Below are 10,627 nucleotides of genomic sequence, written 5' to 3' on the forward strand. Positions count from 1 at the left end.
AATAACCCTGGTCGGTCCAACACCGGTGTGTTCACAATTCAATCGCGTCGAACCTTCTTCCGCACTGGCTGCCTTCGGTTGTAGAAAATTCCGTTATAGAAATTGAAGTTTAAAGAGAATTATATACCCTCTTTAACATTAATTATTTTTGTTTATATTTCCTATTTCCACTGGCGGCCTTTGGCCGCGCTACAAAAAAATAACCCTGCTCGGTCCAACACCGGGGTGTTCATAATTTCATCGCGTCAAACTTCTATCCACACTGGCGGCCTTCGGTTGTAGAAAATTCCGTTATAGAAATTGAAGTTTAAAGAGAATTATATACCCTCTTTAACATTAATTATTTTTGTTTAGATTTCCTGTTTCCAGAGAAAGAGAAGGAAACGAAAATAATTATAATTTATTTATATTAGTCATTTTAATTCGTTTGCAAAATATAAATATAAGTATATATATAAAATAGATAAGGCAACACTTATTATTTGTCAAGTAGTACGCGAAAGGAATAAGTGCCACCCCGGTGTTGAATCGGCCAGGGTAATTTTTTGAAACGCGACCGGAGGCCCATAATTCATAAAGAAGTAATACACGAAAGGAATCAGGACCAACCCGGTATTGGTTCGGCCAGGGTTATTGTTGTGAACCGTGGACGAAGGCCGCCAATGCAGAAAGGAAATATAACAAAAAGAAAACCCATACGCAACGAATAGAGTCTACTTATAAACCCTAAAACCTTTTTCTTTATTAAAATGGAAAATTTGGTTCATAATATTATGTAAAGGGTATTTGGGTTTTTTTTAATTTTGATGCTTTCATTCGTTTGGATATGGCAACATATAGTTTCAATTGCCGTGACTTACTGGGATATACATTATTTTCTGATGTCTACACAAGTACTATAATTAGCTTCTTTCACTGCGTTGTCATGGGGACTTTTTTGACCCTCATAATCAGTGTCGCTCTGTGTGTTCACACGTTCAAAAAGAGTCGAGCAACTCAAATCGGGTTTTATTGTCATTTCTTTTCATACCGTTTTGGCAAATGTTTGTGCGGTTCGGATACGTTTATAACAAGAATTTCTTAACCTTTCGGTTAGTATTAAAGATCCCATAATTTTTGTACCCCATATTATTTTCTATTTATTATAAAACATATATGAATTAATTACAATTCTTGTTTAATTAAAATGATATTCGGTCTTAATCTTTTGTAGTAAGAAGAAAAATATACGTAAGCATCTTAACATTTTATGTATATATAGAAGAGTAAAGTCACAATGTCTATTAGAATTCAATTAAGTATGCTCGTATAAGATTACATTTAGTGCCGCAATAGTTTTAAAAAATTTAAATTAAATATTTTGAGAATCTTAATTTTCTCCTTATTAACAATTTTTGAAAATATTTGTAATATTCTATGCATACATATTTGCATAATACATACAAACAATAACAGTATATAAAAGTCTGAAAGAATTTGAAAATGAATGCTGAATTGCGTAGCAGCGAACTGTTACAAACAAGAACATGAAACATGCTGCCTGATCACGACCGGATCGGTCTGTCTGTCTTTTCTCCTTGTCCCCTCGCTATAATAAAGGGTTTAGGTTACAAAAGAGTCTGTGTGTGAACTTGCACAAAATGTGAATTTATCGAAACATTTTAAAAATCGCTCCACATTATCTACTAAGCAGGGTTCTGATTTCCGCTTCTATTTCTTTCTTTCTTTTACGAAATTCGTCGAGAGTAAGTCGACATGAGGTATGTGTCACATTTTTCATGTTATTATACCCAATGAATGTTTCTAATTTAAAACTATTCATCATAATTTCGATTTTTCAGTTCACTTAAGTTGCAAAAGAGGCTTGCGGCCTCTGTTATGCGATGTGGCAAAAAAAAGGTTTGGCTGGACCCTAATGAAATCAACGAAATTGCTAACACTAATTCCCGTAGGTATAGATTAAAATTAAATAAAAAATTTAATAAATATATGGTATTATAATTTAGGTCAAAATATCCGTAAACTCATTAAGGATGGTTTGATTATCAAAAAACCCGTTGTGGTCCATTCGCGATACCGCGTACGCAAGAACACAGAAGCTCGTCGTAAAGGCAGACATTGCGGGTTCGGTAAACGTAAAGGTACTGCAAATGCTCGAATGCCTACAAAGTTTTTGTGGATGCAGCGTCAACGAGTATTAAGACGTTTACTAAAGAAATATAGAGACAACAAGAAAATAGATCGTCATCTGTATCATGATTTGTATATGAAGTGCAAGGGTAATGTGTTCAAAAACAAACGTGTGTTGATGGAGTACATCCACAAGAAGAAGGCTGAGAAACAGCGTAGTAAAATGCTTGCGGATCAAGCCGAGGCTAGAAGGCATAAAGTACGTGAAGCAAGAAAACGCCGTGAAGAAAGAATTGCAGCCAAAAAACAGGAACTTTCTAAATTGCACGCTAAGGAAGACGAAGTAGCTGCACAAACTGCAACAACTGGCCCAAAAAAATAAATATATATGCTGAAACAGTGTATATTAAAATATTTCAATTAAATAATTTGGTTGTTTGTAATTTGTTTTCGTAACAAATACGGCATTTGTCGCAATATAAGTTTTTGAATTGCCTATAAGTAGAAAATTTAGAATTTCATCGATATATTCAATTCTCATAAAATTCTTCATGAAATTTGTTGAAAATTGAGATTTATTTGAAGCAAAACTGCTAACTTTCGAAGGGCAGTAAGGAATGCATTAGTCGATACTGAACATGGGTTGAGAAAAGGTTCATACATTTCTAGGTTAACTTTTACAAACACTATAGAATTGGCGGCATTGCTCAAACTTTGTACGTAGGTTCTGATATTACTATATTTTGTGCGTTAAATGACTATTTTCAAGTTAATCAGGGGTGTTGTAGAATCTGATAGTTGTCGGAATCAAAATTGAAACCGATAAAAAAATTTAGTAGGTGTCATGAATTCAGATATTGGTTTGACGTTCGAAACAGAATTTGTATCGGTTTTGGGTGTCACGGAAACCAATTTTATCGTTTTTGTTATCAGAAACAAAGCAAAAGGATTTTTGCTGACAGATTTGAAATGTAAGTTAAGAAAATAATTATATTATTATTAAAATTTAATTAATCGTTAAAATATTCCTTTTATTTTTTTCGTTGCTTTATTTTCTTCAAATAAAATAAAAGCTAAAATAGCGGAACTCATTGTAAACTTTAGTAGACTTAATTCAGCATTTCAAATGTATAAAACGCTTCCTAATTTATTCATTTGAAAATTTTGTCACATTAGTAGACAGCTGATTCGAATATTGGTTTTGCATATGTTCGAAAAGACGCAAGTCCAATCAAAATCTTCTGGTTTGCAATTCTGACAACTACGCAAATCTGTCTTGAATTCCACAACACCCCTGAATATTGGTAATTTTAAACACTTTTCCAATACTTATAATTAATGACGATAAAGACGAAGATACTAAATTGATTGGGATGACGACACAAGTGGAATTCCGGATGTCTATTAGTTCGTACAAACGGTAACTTAAGTCAAAATTTAGATTAAACAAAAAATAGGCGTGGCATCGCCCCCTAATAAGCATGGGTGCGTTCGAGTTACATAGTAATTGCAGCAGTACAGCTACTGTGTTGCATATTTGCTGATGTGTAGACAAAAATTTAGTGTTGCCGAATATTTGCATAAATTGCGTGCAAAAAGTGACAGTAAAACGTGATACTGTTGCAAGTGTTACCAAAATTCAAGCAGAACGTGGTACTTTGACAAATTTGCAACACTGCTGTTGTGATTGCCATATCGAACGCACCCAAAATTAAAAGGAAGATATTAAAAGATCACAGTAATCCACTTGATGCACCAGGGAAATCGCATGGGAAATTTGGCTTGTATTTACTTGTACGCTTGTCTATGTTACATGCTTACTTTACAGATTTACATTTATCACATTATCGACTGAATAAAGTAGCATTTGAGGTAAATGTATAGTTTAGGTCCCCCAATGAAGGAGGACATGAAAATTATAATTTTTTTTTAAATCGTTTTATTTTGACGCGAAGATTACAAATCCGTGAGCGGGAAGTGAATTTTTTGCGAATATCACCAAAAGTACCGCATTCGGGTGAGTCCCAACGGGCTTGGACCGGGGTGTTCGCAAAAAGAAAAGGAAGAGGGGAGCATATTACCCCTTATACCACCAGTTGTCTGTCCCGGTGGACCCGACGACCCTCAAAGGAAAGGTATGAGTAGTGCCAGCCAAAAATTGTACCTGTGGCACCTTTAGGAGGAAAAACTCCTGAGGTACCTCGCACGAAACAGGGTCAGAGGCAACTGCGCCTCTCCTGCATCTAAGGGGCGTAAAATTCGCAATACCGCGTCCGTTGTCAAATAGAATAGCGGGACTCGCAGCCGTTGTCCGATTAATGAATCCCCGTCCTCGGCCTGGTGAGTGATCGACAGCAAAGTCGAGGACTTCGCATGGGGGCTGAACCTCTGTGTGTCGCGCAGGGGGGACTGCTACCCTCCACGCAAGAGCTTTGGGAGGTGCTAATGGACGTGGTGGATGGCAACGCGGAGGGCGGCGAGGATTAGGACCAGTTCCTTAATGAACCGATCCTATAGTGGTCGCCAATATGGAAGTTGCCCAGGTGAACCTGTACCACGCGGAATCTGCCTCGGCTTTTATCGCGAGCAGGTTCATATCGGATAACCTGGGCATCTTGCTAATTCAGGAACGCGCGGAAGGAATCAACCGATTAAGTTGAGTGGTCCTGATGGAGGACTGAATCTCTTTATTTCAAAATGCTCTTATTTATAAATTTTTCTTATATGCTTAAGTCTTACAATAAGTGTCAATTTACAATATTCGCTTATTCAGCAAATAGTTTTATTGTTTACATTGTATGGGTGGTCTGCGAATGGCAGGCACCTTGCCGTGGTGCAGGGGCTTAAGTCGCAGGCATTCTCGGCATCTCCCAACTGGTGCGAGCGGTGCTTGCACCCTCACACTGGTTGTCAGAGGCCGTATGCGTGCGACAACCAAGAGCTGCCACCCCCTAATCCAGGGTGTTATGCGACTCCCGTGCCCATTGGATGATTTGCAGCCTCGGTAAATTCGGCTGTATTCAAACGGAGCCTTCCCAACACCGGGCCGCATTGGGAAGTAACGGTGGCCTTACCGCGTCAAGGGGCTCTGGCGCGGCGGACTATTTGTTCCCCTTTCCAATAGCTGACCCGACGGCGCGCCTCGTCGAGCCAAGGGTCGTACGAACAAGATGAACAACAAAAACTATAACAAAACCACAACAACAACAAAAGGATCTCGGCAACAACAACAGCAAACGACGATGGACATTGGTAACGACAAGGGCAGTGGTGCAGGTAAGGGCGAATCAGGGGCTAAACGCAAGTTCAGCTTCCTGGACGCCCTTTCGCCAGAGGAGCGAGCGCTGTTCGAGGAGCATGCCAGGGACGACGACGATGACATGCCCTCGTGCAGCGGCGTTCAGCAGGCGATTTCGACTGCGGCCCCTGCGGTAAAAGAAAAAGAGAACCCCACGGAGACTCTCTCGAGCAGGAGCAACTGCTCGGATGCAGAGGAGTCGCAACGGACGACCTCCGGTGGGGCTCAAAAACGAAAAAGGAAGAGGGGAGGCAGACTACCCCCCCTGCCACCAACGGGATGTCCGGGAGGACAGGACGATCCCAGAAGAAAAGGTATGAGCGGTGCCAGCCTGAAGTGGTACCTGAGGCACCTCCAGGAGGGAAGAACTCCGGAGGTAGCAGAAAGCCTAGCGCGGAACAGGGTGAGAGGTGACACCACTTCCCCGGCTTCCGAAAAACAAAAGGGTGGTAATACCGCGGCCACTAGGAAGCGCAATGGCAACAATCGAGGCCACTGCCCAGTAAACGCAACTCAGCCCGCAGGCCGAGGTTGCGAAAGGGCAGCTCCCTCGACCACCCAAGCGGCTAAGCGTAAAAGCGGACAGCTGACGCCACAGGAGCCGAACAACACCAAGCGGCAGAGGGGCAACAACGCACAGGCGACTAGTGGCGATGCGGGAAAGGAAATGCAGGTGGATGAGGTTGCGACTCAACCCTGCGCAAGTACGTCAAAGCAGGCGGCAACTGCTGAGCGGCCTATTTTCCGGGGGAGACTCCGACAGCACTCCCAGAGGCAGTCGGCAACCTGGATATTGTATTGCAGGAGGAATAAGCTGCCCCTCATCATGGGCTGCGACGCGAATGCCCACCACACCGAATGGGGCAGCACAGACTGCAACACACGGGGTGAGTCTCTTATCGAGTTTATAGTCAGTAAGAATTTAAGTATAGCAAACGTGGGGTGCGAACCCACCTTTGTAACTAGTGTCAGAAGGGAGGTGCTTGACATCACGCTCAGTAACGAGTCTGAGGTAGGGCTGATCTCACAATGGAGGGTATCATCGGAACCCTCCATGTCGGATCACCGTATCATAAGATTCGTGCTGGGGATGGGGGTCAAGCAACTCCCTCCCAAACGTATCCCTGGGAACACGGACTGGGCCGTTTTTAGGGAATCGCTTGGAACAAAAATTAGCAGTAGGGAGCAGCTGGATAGAAGCGCAACGGCTTCTGGATTGGAGAGCAGACTGTCTGCCCTAAACCAATCCATTATAGAAGCTTATCATAGCAGCTGCCCCCTAAAGACAACCGCCAAGGGCGGTAAATGCTCCTGGTGGTCTAGTAAACTCTCAGTACTAAGAAAAACGGTGCGCAAGCTATTCAATAAGGCTAAGCGCACCGGAAACTGGGAGGATTACAGATGCAGCCTAACTGCTTATAATAAGGAGATTAGGACCGCGAAACGGAAGAGCCTTAGGAAGTACTGTGAGAGCGTCTCCTCAACGCCAGAGGCAGCTAGACTGCATAAGGCTCTGGCTAGAGGCAAGACGGACACAGCACTAGCGATTAAACGATCTGATGGGATCTATACGTCCAGCGCAGAAGAAAGAGCTACGGCTCTTCTACTAGCGCATTTCCCGGAGACGATTCAAGAAGACCAGATTCGACCTATGGTCGAACGAAGGCCGTCACGCTTGGACTGGACAGTCGCAAAACAGCTCTTCACTGCAGACTCCATCAAGTGGGCGCTGGCCTCCTTTGAAAAATATAAGTCACCGGGTGCGGATGGTATCCTTCCAGCTTTTCTGCAACAGGGGGAGCAGGTGCTACTGCCCCACCTTGTTCGGCTGATGAGGGATAGCCTAGCGCTGGCGTATATCCCAGAACCATGGCGCACCGCAAAGGTGATCTTCATACCCAAAGTAGGGAGGAAAGACTACTCATTGGCGAAATCGTTCAGGCCAATCAGTCTTACTTCCTTCCTACTCAAAAGTATGGAAAAGATCATAGACCACGAACTACGATCGAAGGTGCTGAAGGCTTCACCGCTTCATGAGAAGCAACATGCTTACAGAGCAGGCAGGTCAACAAACACTGCTCTGTACCAGCTAACCTCAGAGATCCAGAATTCGTTAGATGGGGGCGAGGTGATGTTATGCGCCTTCCTCGACATAGAAGGTGCCTTTGACAACACGTCTCACGAGAGCGTGTCAAGAGCACTGGAGAAAAGGAGCGTGTCAGCACCAGTGCGCAGATGGATGACAGCCGTACTGCGCACTAGGGTGGCGGAAACCGCAGTAGAAGAAACTAAAATTCGTCTGGGAACAACAAGAGGCTGCCCACAGGGTGGAGTGCTATCCCCCCTACTTTGGAGCCTAGTTGTGGACGATCTCCTTGAGCGGCTGACTAGCAATGGAATTCGCTGTCAGGGATATGCGGATGACATTGTTATCTTAGCTAGGGGTAAATTTGAAAACACACTCTGCGATATCGTTCAGAGGGGATTGGGACTGGCAAAGGGATGGTGTAGTGGGGTTGGCTTAAGCATTAACCCCGCTAAAACTACAATCATTCCCTTCACCAGACGGAGGTCACTGCCGGGCCTCAGGAGTATATCCCTGGACGGCAGAGTGGTTGAGATGGCCAGCACGGTCAAGTACCTGGGCCTCACGCTGGATTCCACACTACGATGGAATCAGCATGTGAACCAGACCTTAACCAAAGCTACTAAAGCACTCATGGTGTGCAACCGACTTGCTGGAAAATCCTGGGGGTGCTCCCCAAGGACTATCAGGTGGATGTACACCATGATCGTGAAACCGATTATTACGTATGGAGCGGTATCGTGGGGTTCGAAAGCATCGCAGACTTCGGTAGGACTTAAACTGTCGAAGCTGCAAAGACTTGCCTGCATCTGCGCGTCGGGAGCAATGCGAACGTGTCCGACCGCAGCACTGGAAGTCATGCTAGAACTTTCACCGCTACACCTGGTAATCAAACAGACTGCCAAACGAACTCTGCTCCAAATGACAGCAGAGGGAGCTGGCAAAGGGAAGGTAATCTCATCCCAACAGATGAAAGAGCTAAGTGAGGAAATACCACTAGCCCTTCTCCCAAGGGATAGCATTACCAAAGTAGTAAACTTCAGTAGAAAGTTTCAAGTAACCCTTGGCAGCAAATCTGAATGGAATGACTCTTCACTGGACCGACTGCAAAAGGGTAGCACCATCAAGTGGTACACCGACGGGTCGAAAACGGAGGAGGGGATTGGTGCAGGGGTCGCTGGGCCAAGCACCAAACTCTCCATTCCCATGGGAAGTTTCCCAAGCATTTTCCAAGCCGAGGTCTATGCTATAAGTCGGTGTGTGGGGATAAACCTCCAACGCAACTATCGCAATAAGAGTATTGCTATACTCAGCGATAGTCAGGCGGCACTAAGAGCGATCTCAGCCTATGAGGTCACATCTCTCCTAGTGATGGAGTGTATAGAACGGCTGAACAGCCTATCTAAGCAAAACCGAGTACACCTTATTTGGGTGCCGGGCCATAGGGGTATAGCTGGGAACGAGCTAGCTGACGAGTTAGCCCGCTCTGCAGCCTCTACGAAAATGGTAGGGCCGGAACCATACATAGCGGTTGGTCCACACACCATCAAAGAGCTCCTCCGAAGGGAGGAAAGAGCAAGCAGGGAGATACATTGGCAACAACTTCAGGGCATGCACCATGCCAGACTGCTGTTGGGGGGTTACGACCTCAAGCGGTTTAAAGCCATAATTACTGGCAGCGTTCTACACCGGCCATTGCAGGCTCAAGAAGCACCTCTTTAACATGGGCATAGCCTCTTCTGCAAACTGCCGGTTCTGCGACATAGAGCCGATAACCCCTGAGCATCTGCTGATGAACTGCACAGCAGTCTGCAGACGCAGAATCAAGGCCCTGGGATCCATGTTTCCACACAGGGATCGTATCGCCTCACTAGCACCCAGAAGAATTTTGGAATTTATCAACATGCTGGGCCTAGATGATACGATATGACTTAGGGGAGGGCACAATAGACCATAGGTCGCGGTGCATACCTCGAAACTAATCTAATCTATGGCTGGTCTTAGCTTAATAAAAAGAATATTGGTTGCTTAAATAAGCAAAGATGCTTATTTAAGAAGCTGTGGTCTTAGCTTTACTGAAAAGAGTATTGATTACTTAAATAAGCAAAGATGCTTATTAAGAAGTTGTATTATTGCTGAGTGCAAAGAAATAGTTTTGTTTATAATGAGCGAAAAGCTACTTTGTGGAGGCTGCCGTTAACTCCCTCCTCTCTAAGATGAATCGTCCCCGATTCAATATCATTTTTTGATAAATTATTTATTTTATCCAAAATAGCGTTATATGATATTATTTGAGATTCTAAATTTCTATTTATTTTAGAATTTTTATAAGATTTTTTAAATTTTACAATCCTATAAATTGTGTACATTATTAACAAAATTACAAGTATGTACCATAAAAATGAATGATTTTTAAAAACTTTTATTCGTTCAGCTAAAATATTTATGTTTTCAAAGTTCATTTCTTTATTTTTTGTCTCAATATATTCCATAATTTCAAAATTATTAATATGATTGTTCTTTAAATATTTCCAAATTTTACAATCGACATTTTCATATATAACAGTATTAATATTTGTATAATTCTCAAAAGTAACAAGGTAAATTCCATTTATTGCATAGCCATCAACGTGTTTATCATTTCTTTTTTACAATTTTTTATATTAATATATTCTTTTTTGCATTTTGCAATTTCTTTGCCAATTACTAATTTACCGTCTTCTTGTGTGATTGCTCTTACTTCATAATATTTGCAATCATTTATAATTTTTGGATACTTAATATATATAACAATTACATCTTTATTTTGTAATATATATCTTAAAGTTAGAAATGTCCATTAAATCAGTTATAGTCAACCGTCCGTGTTTATTTTGTATTATATTTTTTATCAATTAACTTCCTTTTTTATGGAAGTACTAAAAAAATATAAATTCAAGATTTAATATTATCTTTATGTACTATTCTATTTCTGTAGTTAATTTTAACCTTATTCCCTAAATCTTCTTTTATTACTTGTTTCTTGTATCTAGGCTTTAGCTTATTTCTTACCCCTATTATTTTTTCATATATAACATCTCCACATAAATATGTTTTGTTAAATCTATTTTTAT

At 42.1% G+C, this 10,627-nt stretch overlaps 1 protein-coding gene across 1 annotated transcript; it reads left to right on the forward strand.

The window, feature by feature from the left end:
* The first annotated feature begins 1,612 nt into the window (after nucleotides 1-1,612).
* On the forward strand, nucleotides 1,613-2,558 carry RpL19 (ribosomal protein L19). Its single transcript, XM_014242105.3, has 3 exons — nucleotides 1,613-1,760; nucleotides 1,842-1,948; nucleotides 2,007-2,558. Exons 1-3 carry the CDS (start codon nucleotides 1,756-1,758, stop codon nucleotides 2,510-2,512), a joined length of 618 nt encoding a protein of 205 aa, XP_014097580.1. The 5' UTR covers nucleotides 1,613-1,755; the 3' UTR covers nucleotides 2,513-2,558.
* Nucleotides 2,559-10,627: the final 8,069 nt, after the last annotated feature.

Source organism: Bactrocera oleae, chromosome 4 (assembly GCF_042242935.1).
Source record: "Bactrocera oleae isolate idBacOlea1 chromosome 4, idBacOlea1, whole genome shotgun sequence".
Taxonomy (NCBI): domain Eukaryota; kingdom Metazoa; phylum Arthropoda; class Insecta; order Diptera; family Tephritidae; genus Bactrocera; species Bactrocera oleae.

Coding starts and splice junctions, on each gene's coding strand:
- RpL19 (XM_014242105.3), top strand. Junction 1,949..2,006: donor AATTGCTAACACTAATTCCC/GTAGGTATAGAT, acceptor ATTATAATTTAG/GTCAAAATATCCGTAAACTC.